Source organism: Nipponia nippon, unplaced genomic scaffold (genome assembly GCF_047370975.1).
Source record: "Nipponia nippon isolate SJK-2023a ecotype South Korea unplaced genomic scaffold, ASM4737097v1 scaffold_9, whole genome shotgun sequence".
In the NCBI taxonomy this organism is placed as follows: Eukaryota; Metazoa; Chordata; class Aves; order Pelecaniformes; family Threskiornithidae; genus Nipponia; species Nipponia nippon.
The window spans coordinates 41570007-41591519 of NW_028262413.1; the positions used below are offsets into that span (position 1 = coordinate 41570007).

Sequence of the window (21513 nt, forward strand, 5' to 3'; positions counted from 1 at the left end):
TTGCAATCGATTCCAAAAATGCTTGATGCATAAACTAGATGTTTAGCCAGACCTCCCCACTATGAAACAGGATCTCTGTGTAAAGAAGGGTTGAATACAGCCCTGAAATATTAAATGCAAGCGACCAGGGTGAAAGGATCAGTAATCAACAGCAGCCAGAGGGAAAACTGGCTGCCTGCCCACTGCTGGATTTTGGCTGGTTTGTAAATATCTCCCAGTGGTCATCAGAGAGCTGCCAGAGGGCCCATCATCTCCTGCAGTCCTACCGTGTCTCCACCAAATTATCCTGTGATGGAAAGCTTTGCAAGGCTTGCCAGCTACTTTTACACTAGCTGGTAATTCATTAGAGACAGGGTGGTGGACAAGGCTGCTTGAACTCATCCTTCCCCAGAGTGGGACATGGGCTGCCACACACAACTGGTGGCAGAGATTGTGAAGGGAGCAACCCAGAGCAAAGAACTGGTGCATGAGATTGTGACAAGGACTCATCTTTTCTGCTTTCATACCTAAGCACTCTCAGAGTTTTACGTGCTTCTGGATCCTCTTTAGTTCCACTCCTCAAAAATAATTTTTAAGGTTGGGAGAATGTAATCTCCTAGTTTGGTACCACATCCACAGAGACCTTCACCTAACCTCCCCTGCAGCTTCCCAGCTGGGCCACAGAACCCACAAAGTTAAAGTTACTCGTGGAAGGGGGAAGCATATCTGGAGAGTGCTGGAGAAACCTGGAGAGTAACAGAGATGCTCCAGCAAAGGAGCAAAGGTGGGGTTCTAGGGTCTGACATTAACAGAAAGGAGGCCAGGCTGCAGTGTGCATCCTAAAACCTCTGCAAAAACTGCAGTTGAATTGGGATGCAGGTGCACTGAAGCAGGGAGCAGGGAAGTGTATAGATCATCATTTTGGTTGGGAGGCAGCACAGGGTCACTACGCAGCTGTGAAACCCTAATAAAGGCACGTTTCAGCTTCTGGCCTTGGCTGCATTTTCAGTCACACTCAGCCTTTCAAATACTGCTTATCACAGGGAGAGGGGTTGAATGTTGAGGCTTGGCTGCTTGCCTGAGAAAGCCCATTGCATGAAGCTAGCTGCTATACAGATAGAAGTGACCTGCAGGGCTGGGTGCCAGGAGTGCTAAATCTTAGGATGCGTATAGCAGACTGCAGATAGGATGGCCATCAAGAATTATCTGCTGGGTGAGGGATGGGGGGAAGGAGAGGAAAGGGTTAGAGTGAGCAAAGGGAAATTTGTGCTGACAAACTCAGTGCTCTATAGCAGGGAAAGCCTGTATGAATCTGTAATGATCCTGGGAGAGAATACTGGAAATCCCATCACTTGAATCATTTAATATGAGGGCGTTGCCAAGCAAGAAAAGCTGGGACAGTGTGTGCATGGGGGATACTAGACAGAAGACCAGGATCTTCCTGGGGGACCTTGAATGAGTAACTGATTTCTCTCTCTTTCTGTTTCTCCACCAGTATTTTCCTTCCTCATGGAGCTGCTCTGAGGATCAATACAATCAAGAATACTGAGACATTTGGCTATTACAATAATGGGAACTGCATAGAGACTTAAGGTACCTAAGTCTCAAAGCAAAGGAGTTGACTGTCTATATTCCAGAATGGGAGATCATTGCCATGAATATTTTTCAGTACAGCACTTTTATTTTCATAGTCCACAGATGAAATATACACTATAAAGGCTGTATAGGCCCCTTGGGGAGCACCTCTTTCTATGGCTGTTCTGGCTTTTGTGCCTGATTCTGTATATTAATGGTGCATGTAGGCACTAACCTTAATGAGGAATAATGTTTCTTTGCATTGAAATGACTAAAAAAGAACCCTGGCGGTTGTCACGCAGACGAAAAGAGGAAAATCCAGGCACTCACCATTAGAAGCGCAAACCCGCAGGACCCAGAGGCAGTGGGTGAGGTGCAGGTGGTGGCCCAGGTTTCTTTTTGCCAAGCTCAGTATTATATCAGTTGCTTCTGCCTTCTGCACTTTCAGCCCAAACTTCCTATCTGTGAAAAGCAAAGAAGAATCAAACTATTACAAAGACGAAGTCTCTGCAGCAGTGCTGATAAACATATTTGCACCAAATTTTATAACTCAAGATCTCATAACAAAGGCATTCAAATGTATCAAAGCGTTAGATCAGCATTATTCTCCCTGAAAACAGGAAAACATGGGATTTATCTAGAGTCACCACATAAAAATCATAGAATCATAGAATGGTTTGGGCTGGAAGGGGCCATTAAAGGTTATCTAGTCCAACCCCCCTGCAATGAGCAGGGACATCTTCCACTAGGTCAGGTTGCTTAGAGCCCTGTCCAATCTGACCTTAAATGTTTCCAGGGATGGGGCATCTACAACCTCTCTGAGCAACCTGTTCTGTTGTTTCACCACCCTCATCATAAAAAATTTTGTCCATATATCTAGTCTGAATCTACCCTCTTTTAGTTTAAAACCATTACTCCTTGTCCTATTGCAACAGGCCCTGCTAAAAAATCTGTCTCTATCTTTCTTATAAGTCTCCTTTAAGTATTGAAAGGCCACAATAAGGTCCCCCAGGAGCCTTCTTGTCTCCAGGCTAAACAATTCCAGCTCTCTCAGCCTTTCCTCATAGGACAGGCGTTCCATTCCTCTGATCATTTTTGTGGCCCTCCTCTGGATGCGCTCCAACAGGTCCATGTCTTTCCTGTACTGAGGCCCCAGAGCTGGCCACAGTGCTCCAGGTGGGGTCTCACCAGAGAGGAGTAGAGGGGCAGAATCACCTCCCTCAACCTGCTGGCCACGCTTCATTTGATGCAGCGCAGGATACAGTTGGCTTTCTGGGCTGTGAGCACACATTGCCAGCTCATGTCCAGCTTTTCATCCACCAGTGCCCCCAGGTCCTTCTCAGCAGGGCTGCTCTCAATCCCTTCATCCCCCAGCCTGTACTGATACAAGGGGTTGCCCCAACACAGGTGCAGGACCTTGCACAACCTCATGAAGTTCACACGGTTCCACTTCTCAAGCTTGTCCAGGTCCCTCTGAGAGGCATCCCGTCCCTCAGGCATGTCAACTGCACCGCTCAGCTTGGTGTCACCTGCAAACTTTTTGAGGGTGTACTTGATCCTGCTGTCTATGACATTGATGAAGATATTAACCAGTACTGGTCCCAATACGGACCCCTGAGGGACACCACTTGTCACTGATCTCCATACAGACATTGAGCCATTGACCACTACCCGCTGGATGTGACCATCCATCCAATTCCTTATCCACCAAATAGTCCATCCATCAAATACTTATCTCTCCAATTTAGAGAGAAAGATGTTGTGGGGGACTGTGTCAAAGGCCTTCCAGAAGTCCAGAGAGATGATATTCATAGCTCTTCCCTTGTCCTCTGATCATAGAAGGCCACTAGGTCGGTCAGGCAAGGCTTGCCCTTGGTGAAGCCATGCTGGCTGTCTTGAATCACCTCCCTGTCTTCCATGTCCCTTAACATAGCTTCTAGGAAGATCTGTTCCGTGATCTTCCCGGGCACAGAGGTGAGGCTGACAGGTCGGTAGTTCCCAGAATCCTCCTTTCTACCCTTTTAACAGTGGGTGCAATGTTTCCCTTTTTCCAGTCCCCAGGGACTTCACCTGACTGCATGCCTTTTCAAATATGGAGAGTGGCTTGGCAACTACGTCAGCCAACTTCCTCAGGATTCTGGGATGCATCTTGTCAGGTCCCATAGACTTATGTATGTTCAGGTTGCTCAGGTGGTCTTGAACCTGATCTTCTCTTACAGTGGGAGGGGCTTTGCTCCCCCAGTCCCTGCCTTGAGATCCGTCCACTTGAGAGGTGTAGGAAGAGAGGTAGCCAGTGAAGACTGAGTCAAAAATGTTGTTGAGTACCTCAGCCTTCTGCTCGTCCGTGGTTACCAGTTTGCCAGTCATGTTCATCGGGAGTGTACGCTTTCTTTGACCTTCCTTTTCTGGCTGGCATACCTATAGAAGCCCTTATTATTCTTTGCTTCCCTTGCCAAGTTCAGCTCCATCTGTGCCTTGGCCTTCCTGACCCCATCCCTACACAACCGCGCAATGTCCCTATGCTCTTCCCAGGTTACCTGTCCCTGCTTCCACTGCCTGGGCATTTTCTTCTTGCTCTTTAGTTTGACCAGCAGGTCTTGACTCAGCCATGCCAGTCTCTTGCCTTCTGTGCTGGTTTTGGCTGGGATAGCATTAATTTTCTTTACTGTAGCTAGTATGGGGCTATGTTTTGGATTTGTGGTGAAAACAATGTTGATGATACAGAGATGCTTTTGTTATTGCTGAACACTGCTTACTCAGAGTCAAGGCCTTTTCTGCTTCTCACACCACCCCACCAGTGAGTAGGCTGGGGGTGCACAAGAAGTTGGGAGGGGACACAGCCAGGACAGCTGACCCCAACTGACCAAAGGGCTATTCCATACCATATGATGTCATGCTCAGCATATAAAGCTGGGGGGGAAGAAGAAGGAAGGAGGGGATGTTCGGAGTTATGGCATTTACCTTCCCAAGTAACCATTACGCATGATGGAGCCCTGCTTTCCTGGATATGGCTGAACACCTGCATGCCGATGGGAAGTAGAGAATGAATTCCTTGTTTTGCTTTGTTTGCATGCATGGCTTTTGCTTATTAAACTGTCTTTATCTCAACCCATGAGTTTTCTCATTTTTACTCTTCTCGCTTCCCCCATCCCACCAGCGGGGAGTGAGTGAGCGGCTGTGTGGTGCTTAGTTGCCAGCTGGGGTTAAACCACGACACTTCCTTTCCTGATTTCTTACACATGGGGATCAAGAGCTCTTGCGCTCTATGGAAAGCATCCTTAAAGAACTGCCAGGTCTGTTCTGCTCCTTTATCCCTGAGGGCAGTTTTGCAAAGGATCCTATTGACTAACTCCTTGAACAGCTGAAATTTTGCTTTCCTAAAATTCAGGGTCCTGACTTTACTCTTTGCCTGTCCAATATCCCTCAGGACTGAGAAATCCATTAGTACATGATCACTGCAGCCCAGGCTGCCTCCAGGCTTCACCAATAGGTTCCATTTGATCGGGCATCCTGTAGTAAACACCAACCACAAGGTTCCCTTTGTTGCCTTGGTCTCTAATTCTTACCCATAAGCTTTCAACCTGCTTGTGGTTATTCTTCAGAGACAGCTCTTCACAATCTATTAAATTCTTGACATAGAGGGCAACCCCTCCGCCCCTCCTTCCTCGCCTGTCCTTTCTGAACAGCTTGTAGCCATCAATAGCCACACTCCAGTCATGGGATTCATCCCACCAAGTTTCAGTAAAGGCAACTAGGTTGTAGTTTTCTAGCAGCACGGTGGCTTCCAGCTCTTCCTGTTTGTTGCCCATGCTGTGTACATTGGGGTAGAGGCACTTCAGCTGGGCTGTCAGACGTGTCACCTTTTTAGAGGAACACCCCTTAATTCCTTTGAGGTATTTCACTGGTGTTTCCCTGTTGGCTCCTATTACCTCAGGAGCCCCTGGCTCCTCCGTGTAAGACTTCAAGTGTGCTCCAGTGTACCCAGCACATCTCAGAGCAACAGGCTGAGGGCCCTTGCTAGCATCGTGTCCCTCTAACCTTGGTGTGTCATCTTACATCTTGTCACAGGCTAGCCTGATATTATCCCCCTCCCCTTTCAAGTCTAGTTTAAAGCTCTGTCAATCAGCCCCAGTAGTTCATGAGCAAAGACCATCTTTCCCTTTTGAGAAAGATGAACCCCATCCAACACCAGCAGGCCTGGTGCTGTATAGACCATCTCATTATCAAAAAAACAAATTCTGGCGGTGACACCAATCATGGAGCCATGTATTAATAGACTGGGTCCGTCTGTTTCTTCCAATATTGCTGCCCGCAACTCGAAGGATAGAGGAAAAAATTACCTGTGCCCTGAATTCCCTCAGCAATTCCCAAGGCCCTGAAGCCTCTTTTGATCGCCCTTGGACTACGTTTTGTGGTGTCATCACCACCCACATGGAAGAGCAATAATGTGTAGTAGTCTGAGGGCCACACTAGGCTAGGAAGTTTCCTAGTGATGTCTGTAACCTGACCACCAGGGAGGCAGCAGACTTCCCTAAGAGGAGGGTCTGTCTGGCATATTGGACCCTCTGATCCCCTCAGGAGGGAGTCACCTACAACGATAACCCATCTTTTCTTCCTTGTAGAGGTGGTCATGATACAGGGGGTAGGCTTTTCTGACTCTGGCAACCCCTCTGGTGTAGATGGACCATCATCCACATCATCCATTGACTGACCTTCCACATCCAGAGCCTCATACCTGTTGTACAGAGGCACCTGGGAAGGCAAGGTAGGGAAGGAGGGGGTTTGCCTGCCACCCCGAGCATAGACTTGCCTCTATTCACTCCTTTCCTTTAAGCTACTGCTTTCTGCCTGTTGGGTGGAGGATATGGGATCCCCCTGATCTTATGTTTTTTCTGGTGGATGTTGCTGGTTCTTTCTCAGTGGAGGCAGAGCATCGTTCCATAAGTCTACCTCTCTTGCAAGAGCTGCCGGCTCCTGGCAGGTTTCTCCACTGCCCTGGTGTTTTCCTGCCTCAGGAACCCCCCCTGTACGCCAAGATCTGCCACTCCACTGCAGATTGGGCTGACAAAGAGAAGGCATATTTTAAGGTTTTGCTTAGTTTAAGGGAAAACAAAATAAAATTTCTGCTGTGGGGGCTTTGAGCCACAAGGCCAACCCAAGGCAGAACATGGATGAAACCTGTGTAAGAAGCAGCTCTACGTGTGCGTACGCCCTCCCTGCCTTGTTGCAGGATCGCTACCTGGCCAAACCACAGACAAGTGGCACACCCCAAAAATAAACTCACAGCTGTCTATCAGGCACATCAGGGCTGATTATTGCTGGGGCTGTCCGTTAACTTTGGGCCCCCCACCCAAGAGGTCCCCCACTGCTTAGCAGTACCTCGTTGGCCGACCCTGGCCAGCAGGCGAAGCAGGGGCAGGAGGGTGCTGTAGTCAAGCGGCTCGGTCTGGGCAGCAGTGGTGAGAGCCTGCAGTAGTGCCTCACTGCCCCCTTTGCTGATCACGTAGTGAATTCTCCGGCCGGTCCCTGGGGAAAAGAGTAGAGACTCTGTTCAGGGCATCCCTGTCCTGAGCCACAGCTATCGCAAACCCTCACCCCGCCTGGAGCAAACAAAGCTCCCATGGCCTTTCAATGATGTTTTATTGCTGTAAACTCAAGGGCATTTGCAGAATTGACCATGGGTCTCAGGTGCTCCTGGCCTAGATACATGGCTAATGGATGCATAGTGAAACTACACGCTCTTCTGCCTCTTGCTCTTTACAAACCCACATCCTGCAGAAGTTTTTCATTGTGTATTGAAATGCAGCAGAGAGGAATAAGCAGAGACACCAACAGGTTTCAAAGAAGCAGAAGGCTCAGTGATCTTTTCTTAGATATTGGAAATTAAACAAGCAAAGGACTAAAGCTGCAATGGGCTTCTGCCAAATGAAAAGGAATTCTAGGGAGGCTTTGGAGACAGCTTTCAAACAAATCTAGGTCTCCAAAGAAACCACATGCTAATCCTCTGAGCCCTACTGTGTCAACAAACATTGATCCATGGGTGACTTCAGCAGAGACTTCAGGCTCCATGGCTGGAGGAAGCCGCACGTTCAGCTCCTGGAGGGGAGACAATACCTCCTATCCTCCATGTAGGCAATCTTTCCATCTAGCTGAGGAACAGCACTGCAGGGCTTCAAAAGAGAGGCCCCGCTGGACGGGTGATGTCTGTGGTGGGGCTCCAAGGAGTGGGGAATGCGGGAGGCTCCAGCACTCGCTGACGAAGCCCCTGCAGCCTAGCAGATCGGTTGGGTTGAGAATTGTTTAGCAAATGACATTTTTGAGATGAAGCAGGAAGGAAAACAAACTGAATTACTTTTCAGTTCCTTTGCCAATTCACTTATTTTTTCACGTGGCTTGGGCACATGCAGCAACGTGCCTTCCCTGCAACCCTGAGGTGGGGATGCCTTTTGGGGAGATGCTGAACTCTCTTCATTAGAGAGTCCCTGTGTTCTGGGAAGTCAGGCTCCTCTCCCTGTCTCACAGCCTCTCTCCCCAATGGTGCTGGTGAACATTTCCAGTGGTTGACTGCAGGGTTTATGAAATACTTTGAAAATCACAGGCATCTTTTAAACTAAAAAAAAATGAGACTTTCTCTGGGTCTTTTTTTTTTCTTTAACTTACTGAAAAAGCTCAGTTTTCCAAACACAGGACTAAGGACTGCTGATCCATAAATACAATTTGTATTTTCTTCACCTTGCAAACACCTGGCCAAGTTTATGCAGGTATGAATTCCCTGACCTATTTGAGGACCCCCTTTCTGCCCCTAGCCCACAGGCATTGTGCCAGAGCTTTGCTTCCTTACCCAGAGAGAGCAAGTCAGTGAGGACACTGAGAATATTCAGGATGACATCCTTGTCACAGGAGCTCTGAAACAGAAACATGCCAAATTTAGGGATCAGTTCAGAGCAGTGAACGTCAGTTGCAGTGCATCATGCGGTGCAGAGGCATTGAGATCCTTGTTTGTATACTGAGTACTTTTTTTGCCATCTGGCCAATGACTATGTGGAACCATATTGATAACACATTTTAAAAGCCTCTGACAGACATACTGATCACACTACACAATGTTTAATACACACTAGCATTTCTGCAGAATTTACATCTAAATTCTAAATTACATCTCTCTTTTTTGGTTTAGTGTGGCTACCTCAAAGCTGAGGAAATTTTGTATCACACAAAAATGCTAAATGTCTGCATCCATGACAGCATCCCTTTAAATTATATTAATCTTATTTACAAGAAAATTCCCCAGTCTTTGCAGCTTTGCAGCTACAGCCACATGGAAGCCTTGAATTTGGGGAGCAGAAAGATGCCTTAAGCTTATTTTTAATCAAGACCAAGTAAGCACCATACCTTGACGTCACACATTCTGCGTTAGATTCACTTTAAATTTTGCACTAGAGGAAATAAGATATACTGTACTTCAGGAGAAGGAAACACATGATATCTACCATCCATCTGTGTGATACACTAGACCCCTTCTTTAATCTTCCTCCAACCAGATTTCACTGCTGAGACTGAAGAATTAATCACCAGTCTGTATTGCTGTACAAGGGATTTGGGTTAAGTTCTAGATCTCTTAATTTCCATACAGATACAATACAACACAATACAAATTTCCAATGTAATACAAAACTTGCATTTGTGTAGCCTCGATCCTGAAGAACCTCACGATCACATCAATTATAATGGAATCACTTTATCTCCCATTAAGTTATTACAATAGGTTAATATCTTAAAAATATATGGCTCCTATATTTCTGAATGTTGAAGTGCTTCAGAACCTGAACCTACTAGTATGTATTCTGGATATATGGGATCATTTTACCAGCTAAATTGATTCAACCATTCTCTAGCATATTTAACATTATGCAACTGAACATTTAAGGAATTGAGAAGTAACACCTAGCAAAAAGAAACTTTAGAAAGAATATTAGGGAAATCTAATTCAGATCTGTAATAATGACTATTAATGCATTTTTTTTTCCAATAGATCCCTGCTAAAGTCACAGCACAAGCTGACATGGTGTTGAGGACTGCGTAGCTAATTAGGGAGCTGCGTATCATACCTCCTCCTCATTTGTTATAGTTGGGAAGGGTAAGAGAGACATAGGAACGAAGCAGGAAAATGGTCAGTCTTCACAGTCAGAGCAGGTGACTGTCAGCTTGGAGAATCAGGTTTCCACCTCTGTTGCAGAACTCCCATAGGATGCTCAGCAGCTCCCTTCAACAGAACCTCCTTCTGCATTGCCAAATTATATGGGCCGTCTTCTGCATGCAATACCTACATTAGTGCTGATGTTTCCTAACTTCTGTACCCTTAACATGATGTGGTCTTAGATTTATTTTTTTTAATCATAATTATTAACAAAAACAAACTCCGAATCTCTGAAAAGCAGAATTCCCATCATACTGGTTTTGATCAATTACCAGTCCTACCAAACTTTAACTGCTCAATACACATTTCATGTTGGCATAAGTGAGCAACAGGGAAAAGAGTATCAGCAGGGGAGTGAGACAAAGGAACAAGGTCAGGGGAAGGGGAAGGAAGAAAGAGGAGTCAGGTGAGGATGAGAGATTGGAGCAAACAGGCAGAGAATCACTTCTGAAACAGGGCGCTCATGGGGGGAGGGTCTGTGAGCACTGCTGTCTTTCTAAAGACTCACCTTGCTTTTGTTGTTAGCTAAAATCCACAGGAAAAGTGAATATCTCATCCCCATCTCAGACCTGGCCCATGCCCAGAGCGAGAGCCTGCTGTTTCTATTCATTACTACATTAACTCAACAAGCAGAGATCTCTGCACTGAACATAAAAGTTCAGCCCTTTTATGAACTGTGTTGAAATCAAAAGGCTTGCTATGATAGGATTACTGCTTCTTTCAGAGCCAAGACAAACAGAATATGTGGCTTTAATGAAATCCAGTAACTCTCGGTTCACCAAGTACTGCTACCCTCATCTTAGAGAAGGGGTCCAAATTCATGTTACTGGCTCAAGGGACCACACAGAGAGGAAAGTCTGCAGCAGGGTCAGAGCAGTTCTGAATACTGTTACTTCTAGGTAATACGTATAGTTTTAGTCATATCTTAATCTTGCTAATTCATGTCTTTGTTCATTAGTCCACAGTCCTGAGCTGTCTCAAGTCTCCCAGAGCAAACAAAGAGCAATCAGAGCTCTCTTCCCAAGAGTTTCTTGGCATTTTTTAGCACAGGCACTTAATAGTCAGGGGCAGGCTGTCAGAAGTGATGAGTATCCACCAAATTTACTGCCTCCAGGAAGAGTTACTGTTCTCAGCACCTTTTTAAATATCAGGGTTGCCTAAATCAGACTGTCCTCTGGTTTTGTCTTGCTGCCTCTCAGTATCCCTTTCCTCTGTAGGTGGATGGATTACACATTAAGGTTTCAGTAATGAAGTCTCCATTGATTTATGCTCCTATTACACTGGGTTGTTTATTTTAACTGATTGGATTGTGGGTTTCCTAAGCCATTAACACAAATAGTGATGACATAAGATATCCTCCGACTTTCCATGCGCTTTACCGAGGGACTCAGGCGAACAAAGAACTTGAGGGGACATGAAAGATCAACCTTTAAAATGTGCAAATTAGAGCTGGGCGATATTGCCAAATATTTTACCTGAGTATTTACTCTTGATATTTTAACACCAAAACTCTGACTTTGTTGGTGTCCCATTGTTCCCCTTCCTCCAGCACACAAGTGAGGGAATTGGATGACTTGTGTGTTTGCTGAAACAGTGAATAAAACCCTAGTCCCATTACAAATTCTAACATATTTCCCACTAACTTTAGTGGCACCACTGAATAATGCAGAATACTGCAGAAGAACACAGCTCCAATTTATAATAGCAAGACAACACAGAAAAAACAACCCTGACGTCACTGTTGTGTTGCAATATGGCAACTTGCCTGTTGAAAAGAAACAGCTCAGATTTTGACTAATTAGCTTGAGATTTTCAAAGTCATCAAAGATATTTGGACATTGAAATCTATTAGAATCAATTGTTTAAATTAATACTCATAGCAAACTGTGTGTGGATGAATTGCCACCAAATTCATTCATAAAAAATATTCAGTAAATCTTTTTGAACAACAGTAAGTACAAATGAGAAAATCACAACTTGTGCCTGATCTAAAAAAGATGAATAGAGTAATTTCTTTAATGCAAATTACTTACCCAGCTCTGGTTAAAATAAACACATTAGTTATTTTTATTGAAAGATATGTTTGACAGTTCAAGAACACACCATAAGCAAAGAGAGGAGAGAAGTAAAATTCCTCTTGCTAAATATTTCCATTTCTGCCAGCACTTATGAATGTTAGATACAACATCTATACGTGCACAGACTAATGAAGATACATCCATGGTATATGGGTGGAACGAGAGCAGAGAAAAGTTCCCAGAGGCTCAAGTTAGATTACAAAATCACCAACCTCCTGCAGGATTTCACTAAAAGGATTTGAAGTTAAAGCCAAATTGTTACCTATTAACAACAGCCTGTAGCTGCCTTTCACGGCTTGCAGTGGGACAAAGGCTACAGTAGCAAAAAACATCACTTAAAATATCAGTCATGGCTGTACCTTTTGGCTGGAGCCCCTCATCTTAGCCTTACTTCCACAAAGCCTGCTGTCTTTCTCACCCAACCAAGAGTATCACAGGGCTGAGTTCAGATGCATTTAATCAGCTCCCAGCTGATAGTTCCTCTCTGAGCTTTTTCTGGGAATTAATCCCTGAAACACTGGGGCTTTGGTTAGCTTGGCTGAAGCTCCTCATAGATAAACAGCAGGAGGATGGAGAAAGCCAGGAATAAAAAAATACCCCACCGCATAGTCATTGATACATTACAGGCGGCAAGTGATTAGTTAGTGACATTGGGTTTGGAGGACAACAGCTTGATCCCAAGATCCTTCTGACTGGCAGCTCAGGTTATTTTGCTGACCCACGATTAAGCAGGGAAGGAGTTCCTGTCTCCTTGTCCTGCTCCTGGGAACACGCCAAGACAAGCTGTTATTTACTCAAGACAAGATTATAAAATTGCAACTAAGCCACAGTAACAGGTAATCTTGTTTCATCAGGGAAGTCCCCTGGGATGTTTTCCGCAAGATTTGAAGACCCAACAGAGGTGAGATTTTTCCTGTCCCACCTGAAGGACATCAGCTATCAGTGCAGTTCCCCTTTTACTGTTGGCTTAAAACAAAGACTTCCCATAAACTCAGTTTCTTGTGTAGCTCTTAGGCTTTCATGTCTTTTGCCCAAAGGCAAGTATTTCTCCAAATGAGATGTGCAAACTTCTGAGAGTGTTTGCTGTGAGTCTAAGCATTAATGCTGAAAAAGGAGGATGCCCAGAAAGAAATCAAATAACATTAATTTGTGCAGTGTGGTATTTACTAATAAATATTTTATTTGGGGAAAGAAATACAAAGCAGTTACTCCGCTCACAAAAATCATAAATGCAAAACTAAAGAAGTCACTCCTGCAAGACAATGCATAACATGATTTCTACCAATATTCCTCTTAAGTTAATTGTTGAGTATAGTCTCACAAAGCTGTTTGACTGCTTAGGGGGAAAAAAAACCCCACCATCCTGTTTTTAAAGAAAAGCTGCACTGGGCTAACAAACTTCCAGACCTGTTTTTTGGTTGGTTGGTTTTTTTAAGAGAGACCGAGGAATAAGATTTCCAGTTCCAAGGTTTGTGTGTGTGTTTGTTTGTTTGTTTGTTTGTTTGTTTGTTTTTAAATAGCCTGTATCTAAATAAGGAAGCAGGATTTCACATGTTCAAAATACATCCTTCTTTCTTCTCTTACCCTTAATAAATTTGCTCACACAAATAGCAGCAGTCAGAAGCCTAACTGTCTGTGTAATGAGACTTGCATCTGCAAGTAAGATTTCTCATTCTGCACTCAAAGCCTATTGAAAAGAAACCCTGGTGCAAAATTAATACCAGCTAAAATCAAGACTAGGTTAGGGGCCAAGCAGCATTAGTCCTCACTCTCTCCTGAGACCTCTAAAAACTATCGGGCTGCTAATAACTCTATTAATGCTTAAATCAGAGACTCCTCTCCTGACATTCTGCTGCCAGCAAGGTAGAGGTACATGCCAGACCCAACTGCTGGGCACAGCCGCTCACCGCTGGCATTATGGATTTGCCAGCTGGATATCTTCTTCCCACAGCTGATTATCCAACCTTACAATAACTGTGAAGCCAGGTTTGGTGCCTTACGTTCTGTGCCTTGTCAGAGTAAATTGCTTTTTCTAATTTAAGTGGAGCTAAAAATTCACACTTAAATAAGAGAGCAAAATACCCTGGAGAGTTTCTCGTCTGTGTGCTCCCATCCTCAGCCTCAATATTCAGCCAGCTAACTGTGATTTCTTCTTGTTGGAAGGTTATTATCTACAGTATTGGATACATTGAGGTTTAGAAAGAAAATAAAATCATTATTTCTGAGGGGAAAAAAGGGTTCAGGGATCTCTGAAATATCACTAGGCAACCTCAGAATAAGGGAGTATTCAAATTAAAGTGATTACAGCCTGAATTTTACTGTTACTGAAGCACTTTGTTACAATACTACCATCATCCAGCTTTAAAAGGATCCCAAGAAGTTACAGTCCTGTTGCCCCTGCTCCCAAAACACCCATCCAAATGTCCGCAGCACCACCACAGATGTCGCCATCCTCTGTGGTAAACAGTAAGTGCATTTCTTTGGCCTAATCTGGATTTCCTCTGCTGAGGAGTCAGATGGGCCTGAGCAAGCCAGGAAACTCAAAGGAGACATGGAAGGGAAAGGGGCTATTTAAAGACTCAGAGAGGAGGACCTTGCTGCTCGGGTAGTGTCCTAAGTGACCTCTTTAATCCTGCAAGAAAGGCGTTCACAGCTGCGTGGGATCACGTAGCCCTCAAACTGTACACAGGGCAGCCAAGGGGCCTCCCAGAACAAGACACGTGGTCCGACAAGTTCTCGCTCCTGTTCCCAACCCTCAGAGCCGAGTCCCTCTCGCTGGCTCCTGCACACCCCTGTGAGGCATGGCTAGCACCCCATTTACCCAAGAACCAGCCATTTTCATTCTTGCTGATGCTTAGCACCAAGCCAAGCTCTATCCATCAGCCCAAAGCAACAGCTGTGGATTTTATACCAGGGAATATCACAGATACTCATGAAAAATGGTCCCTCTCTCTCACCTGCTGCAATCAGATGGGTGGCTTTTTTCATGGCCTGCAGTGACCTGAGGGTATGTTTTTTTCTCATCCTTGTTTGCACTTGGGTGTGGTTACATGAAACATGCAACATTTTTTTCAATAACACATCAGATCACTGCTGGGTGTAATGATTACATACCCTTCACAATGGATGGCAGCTCGTCCAGGCGTCTGGGCAGAAGTAGTGCCTCAAAGCCAACTTCTAACATGCTATTGTACAGGGCTTTGCTCCTATTCATTGAGCTTCAGGGCTTCTTCTTGAAGGATATGTGCTACACTCTGTGGGACTGAACTGCTTCAAGGCAGAGATGGGCAAATTCCAAACTTATATCTGAATGTCTTCAAAACACTGAAGGTGTTGAGATGTAACAGCTTGGCCTGAGCTGATCTCTAGCCAAAATAACTTGGTGAATAACATGGTGGAAATCATCTGTGCCAAGGAATCTTACTATATTTAATGTAATAAATTGCACTAGCATAACACCTTTCATCACAGGATCACAAATTTCTTCACAAATGTTAATTAACACCTACCCCACTGCATCCCTCATCAAGAAGATCAGATTCATTGTCCTTTATTTTCCTGGTGGGAAATATCACCCTGTGGTGGGAAAATGACTTAGTCAATATCTAAGAGGATTGGTGGCAGAGCCCAGATAGCTATTCCAATAAAATGAAGCAGAAACACAGTCTGCACAGAAGTATTATAGCTCTCAATCACACACTTACTTCCATTTATTTGTGGTGGGTTCAAACATTTCCTTCCCTTAGATCAGTCTTCTCCTCCCAACTTCCCAGGAGTAAGTGCAGCAGAAAAGACCTATCCCCTGCAAGGAATCCTAATGCCAGACTGGGAGAAGGGCTACTCACCACCAGTGGGTCCTATCCCTATTTACAAAGTGATTCATCCCTGTGCCCAAGGACGAGAAAGATGCTACTTTTAATTCATCCATACAGGAATTAAGAAGCATATAGACCATGACCTAACCCTTTTCCAAAGGATATTTTACCTGCTGTGTCACAAAGACTCCAAGGTGTGTTGCCCAACTTCAGAAAAAGTCTGTTCATCATGTCTGTGCCACACCATTAGTGTGTCACACTAATAAAATGTATTCACATCCAGATATCTGCAGGAATTATGCCCTGATAGACTGCAATATCTTGGATACTGTTGGCAAAGCAGATGATTGCTTTTTCTTTCTTTCTTTTTTTATGACAAAGTTCTCTATGTTCTCAAAGAAAAGATTGTCCTTGTGCAGAAGTTCCTCCTGATACAAAGTTCCTTTGTGTCACTTGCTCCTCTCACTAATGCATCTCTAATAGAGCAATTACTTTATTATGCAGAACTGGTGGTAAAACACATTATTATATAACCTTAAAATGCTTCTGTCAAATTGGAAGTGTTAAAAGAATGAGGAAACTTTGAGATAAATCAAAACACGTGATATTCTGCAAAAGGCTTTTAGAATTTCCTTTGAATATTTCTAATGTTCTTTCTGTAATTTCAACTGCAGATAAATTCTCTCAGATTTCATCTCTTATTTCACAATAAATTACCTATGACACCTAAAGATTTTGACTGGATTTAATGTTATACCATTCACTTTTTTCCTCTTTTTAATCTATTTTTATTTTAATGCCAAAATTATCCTAGCATATGTCTTTCACACTCTTTTAATAAGTTTCTATAAGACATTAACCATTCTTGCACAATGATCTCTATATGCATGTTAGCACCTACTGTTTATTGCTGTTTCTTGGATTTATTCCTATATTTTATATTACTTTAGCTGTTACTGAACTATTTTAAAATATTAATGTTGCATTCAAATGCCACTCTGTTACACCTACCTAACTCAACTGCCACGCAAACTTAATAGGGAGGGATATGTTTTTTTCCATTCAGCTGTAATTTTGTTTTCCACTACTAATGACGAAAGAGCAGCATGAAACATGCTACTATCCTTCTTTGTGAGATTTTATGGGTGTCAGTCCAGAGAACACTCTGTCTTTCAAGGAAAAAGCACATTTGGGAATTAACAAAGTTTTTTTCAAGCAATAGCATTTCTCAAAGTACAAGTGAGTCTGGAAGGTCCTTGGAAAATTTCCAGAGGTACTTGCTTTTTAATAAAACCACAGATTTTGAATACTATAGCAAATGTGAGTATGTGCATGTGGAAATAAATAGCCACAATGAAGATGCTGTTATCCTTCCCTTCTCTGTGATGTTCCTGCTTGGGCTAGGCACGACAACGCCACAGGAGTCCCTATGTCTACTCTCAGTCTGCCCTGGCACTTGCCTAGGATAATGCTGTGTTCAGTCTGGGCTTCTCTCTGTACGCCGGTGCTAACACTCCCATTTGCTACACATTAGTCTGACATCAACTTGTACAGGCTGAAGAAAAGGATCACTATAAGGTACATTCTGATTTAGAAAAACACCAGTCCTTTCTCTTGCCAAGACAAGTGTCCTTATGCGTCAATCTACCCCACTTTCAAAAGTGCTTTCTGGAACAGCAATGAAAATGCCTTTAATCAATCAACACTTAATAATGGTGACTGAGGTATGGGTAGTAGAGACAAACTGCTAATAACTATTATTAGTCACAGCTTATTTTCTTAAGAGATAGAGCCTGAAAGTGAAAATGATGAACCTATTTTTCCCATCCAGTCTAAGTGAAAAATCAAACCACAAACGAAACTCGGCATCCATAATGAATAGCAAACTCTGTTTCAAAATTCTAATGATTCAAAGTATTATTACTAGTAATGTAAAGCAGAACATCTGTCTAACTGCATTGCTGAGACCTATCTGTCTAGATTTAAACAGCAATCTCTTAAAAGCAAAGCCCTCAGTTCTCTGAAAAGGCTGCCAAGTTTTTAAAAGGTATGACAGGGGTATGTCATTTTCCATCCAGAAGGTAACAAAGCTTTTTATTATCTTTAGTCTACACCCTATGCAAGACACCAAGCAGCAGCAAGCCAATGCCATCATGTTAAAGACATGTTTGGGGCTTTATTCAGCCCTTGTTACTTCAGTTCTGTAGCTCAGAAGCACTTGCAAACTAAGCATTGGTCAGTCAAGATAAAAGCCATTTTATTAACTCAGTGAATGAGCCCACTGCTGAGTTTGTGCTCCAGGAAAACACGACAGGAGTTAAATTTAAAAATACAAGCTCACTGTCCTCTCAGAGGCTCCTGAGCTGAGATCCAGGCAAATGTAGATCAGGGACATTACAAAGTGAGACATGAATGAGAGCTCTTACTCCTACTGGTGCCTTTCTCTGTGCAGCAAGACTGTGGTGCTTCTGTAGCGGAGCAAACTTCCACACTTGCTGTGCCCGCGGGTGTCTGAGGGGCAGAATTGACTCAGCACATCCTGACCCAGGAGGCAAGGAGCACGGTGTCCCCTGATCTGCCATCCTCTACATGCTGTTCAACTTCACTCTACTGAGATCCTCTGTGGACTTCACCGAACCAAACTCCATGGGCTGTCTCTCCAGAGACACTCTCACATGAGAACAGGCTGAACACGTGATGGCATACAACTCTTGTGAAAAGAGGGGACCTTTGACAGGAGCGACATATTCCTCTGCTGCTGGCACAGCAATGAGGAGAGACCTCTGATCTCTCCATAGACCCACACGTGTCTCACTGAGATCTGAGCAAATGCAGTCTGGATGTCATGGTGGGCTGATCTCTGAAAGAAGGGTGAATTCTTCAGCAAATACTCAGTAAGAGATTTGGTTTATGTCAGTCTACCTCCGATGCCTGCATCTATTGCCAGCATGAAGAGACCACCAAAAAGTAGTTGTTGTGTCCTGTTTTATTTAAGCGTGTTCTCAAGGAGACCTGTTGTTGCAACAGTGCTCTACAGGCTTTGTTAGGACATAGCAGGGGAACTCAGTTAGGAAGATTCCCAACTGTTTGATCAGCCAGCCACTCAGACAACCACCTTTTAGACAAATCCCTCCAGAGCTTGCAGTCAGTGAGATACAGTCGCTGCTGTGGGAGCTTTTGAAACAAAGCGCTAATAAGCATGGTTTTCATCTCAGAGAGCAAGTCATTTTAACGCATCTCTGCTTCCAGCTGTCCCCTTGAAATCCTTGTGCGTTATGGGGAGATCAAATGACCTTAGCCCTATTGGAAGAGAGATTGTCAAAGAAAAGCAGAGCCAGGCATGCATTCTTTTTCTCCTTTGTCATCTCCAGCTCTCGTTTCCCTACTTGCAAAACTTTAGCATGGGGCAAGAGGCCACTCAAATGCAGGAGATTTTCCCAAAGACAAGGCCAGATAAACCAGGGCAGTAGTGCTGTTTTCCCCTAGCTTTTCCAGAAACTGTCTCCATGTGGATGGCACTGGTTTATTCCTGGAAAAATGGAGGGTCGAAAGAGGCAGTTCAGTTTGTTCCTCTGACTTCATCAGATCAGCATTTTAATCATAGGCAAAGGTCAGGTGGACCATTCTCCCTCCTCCCCTCCTTTGCAGTGCAGACAGGTGGGCATTCACCATGCCAAGCAAACTGCTTGTGGAAGGATCTCTTTCTCTGTCACGCTACTACTTGCCAGGTTAATCCTGAATAAAATGGAAGGCCAACATTATCTTCACTGTAAATCTGTTGCTTTGGCCTTTCAGCAGAAATCCTGTAAAAAACCAGAGGATGGCAGAGGATGACAGGCATTGTACTGATTTTACCCAGGCTGCATGAGTGTCAGCTACTTATGGAGTAAGTTGTTCCACCCTTTGATTTGGAAAACAATGTGATCTAAGACTCCCTTTGCCCTAACTTGACTGATGAGTTTTATCTCCATTTGCTGACCAAATGGAAAAATCTGGAGGCACAGACATTAAATGAGTTTGATGGAGTTTGTAACAGTCCTGAAATAAAGCCCAGGACTCCTGCTTTAGCCATCAATACACCATCATTCTCTCTTTTGAAAGGAAGGGAATAGGTAGCAGGGAGCGCAGTGGAGCAGATGGGCCCAGGGGAGAAGAGTCTGTCTCTGTTTACTACAGGGATCAAATTCCCATTGGGCCCAGTGGGAAGCCTCTGCCTGTAAATTACACCAAAAATTAATGTGCATAAAAGGCTTCACAGAAGTTGATTGCAGTAAAACACAAAGCTGTGGTGCTTCCATGGCTCCAGTGTCAGAAAAATATACGCTTCAGTTTCAAAGCATCCCTTGTCAAAAGGGGGAAAAAAGCCAAGATTTCTTTGATAGAGTAGTTATTTCTCCCGCAGGACTTCTGTGTCAGAATTACTCAATTTTCTAATAAAAATCTTCATGAAAGTTTTGCTGTTCTCATTAATTCCACCTCAACCTACAGCACCTTTTGAAAATAAGGCTGTGTTCTTCCAGGAGAACGGTCCATGAGGAGAAAAAAAACAACTTTGTTCTCTAAACCCCCTAAGGAAAGGAGGTTTAGCTTTGCCCATGGAATTTCTTGTCAATCAGATGTTATTCTATCAATTAATAGCTGGTCTAAAACATTAATTCTCTTTTTTGTAGCTTAGTAGTGCCTGTGGGCAGAAGAATCTCTACTATGTTATCTTTGTCCTCTCTAGAAGACATCTTATGAAATCAATGACAAATTCTTGATTTCTGAAACCTTGATTTCTTTATAATATGGTCGGTCTCCACTCAGTTAAACAAAGGCCTTAACAGCACAACAGATCAAAATGAAATACTAAGTCATGGATATGAATGTGGTGTGTCTCCATTGACCTATGGAGGAAAATGACCAGATTTCCCTTATTTTAAGGTGTATTCTTCATCACAGTAGACTTTCTTTCCCAAAACTGTACTAAGATAAATTGTTTTCTTGGTATGAAAAGGCAAAAGATTATCCAGTTCTTGGAGATTTGAATCTTCACCCAAAGAATGCACCGAGACTATACTTGGGTCAACTTCTCACAAAGATGAAACTATCAGAAAAAAGCAGATTTTTTTTTTTTTAAATTATAACAGAAAATGTCTACAAATATTTGAGGGTGGTTTGGGCTCATGTTCTTGCGTCAAAGTCATCTTTAATTAAACTGTCTTTTCTGAAATTAAACTGTCTCTTCTGAAACAGCAGCACAGTAGTGCTTTCTATTGCACACATAGCTTCCAGGATTGCAGGCACTGATGACCCACCAGTACGTCAACTGAGCTGGACAATTTAGTTGTACAAGAACACACCGTATGGCTTCCCTCTAACACTCATTCCTTACCTCCTGTAGCAAACTTGGTTTTGTCAATGGGGAGAAGGGAGACTGTCTGGTGAGATTGCTTTGTACTGTCCCTGGTCTCCCTGAAGAAGGTTGTAGCTCCCTCTCAAGGAGCATGTCTCTCCAATTTCCAGGCACATTCTGGCCTCACAATCCCCTGGGGACCAAAATCAGTCTGCTTTGCCCAAGAATCGCAGCACCTCATCCTTTCCTGCGGAGATGAGCAGCAAGCCCGGCATGCAGAATAGCCCCGGCTGATGGATCAGCGCTTCTATCCTATGGCCCATGGGGCCCTGTAGGCAAACAGGTGCAAATAGACTATCTGTGAGATAAGTGCTTATTAAAAGAACACGGAAAGCCAAGAGGGAATTATTTTCTATCCTGGTCTGGTGAGAAGAACATAGTCACGAGGCTGGAGTCTGGCAGAGCCCAACAACATATGTGGGCACATGGTATGTCTATGGATTTAGGATTTTCAAAGACAGACATATGAAAGCC

General features: G+C 43.8%; 1 protein-coding gene across 1 annotated transcript in view; it reads right to left on the bottom strand.

Annotated features, from left to right (window-relative positions):
• Positions 1-21513, bottom strand: part of AGBL1 (AGBL carboxypeptidase 1) — a 295756-nt gene that overhangs the window by 267212 nt on the left and 7031 nt on the right. Inside the window, exons 2-4 of the mRNA XM_087743738.1 lie at positions 8396-8459; positions 6934-7080; positions 1885-2016 (exon numbers count right to left, since the gene is read on the bottom strand). Coding sequence (XP_087599864.1) covers positions 1885-2016; positions 6934-7080; positions 8396-8459 — 343 coding nt within the window. The remainder of the gene's footprint in view (positions 1-1884; positions 2017-6933; positions 7081-8395; positions 8460-21513) is intronic.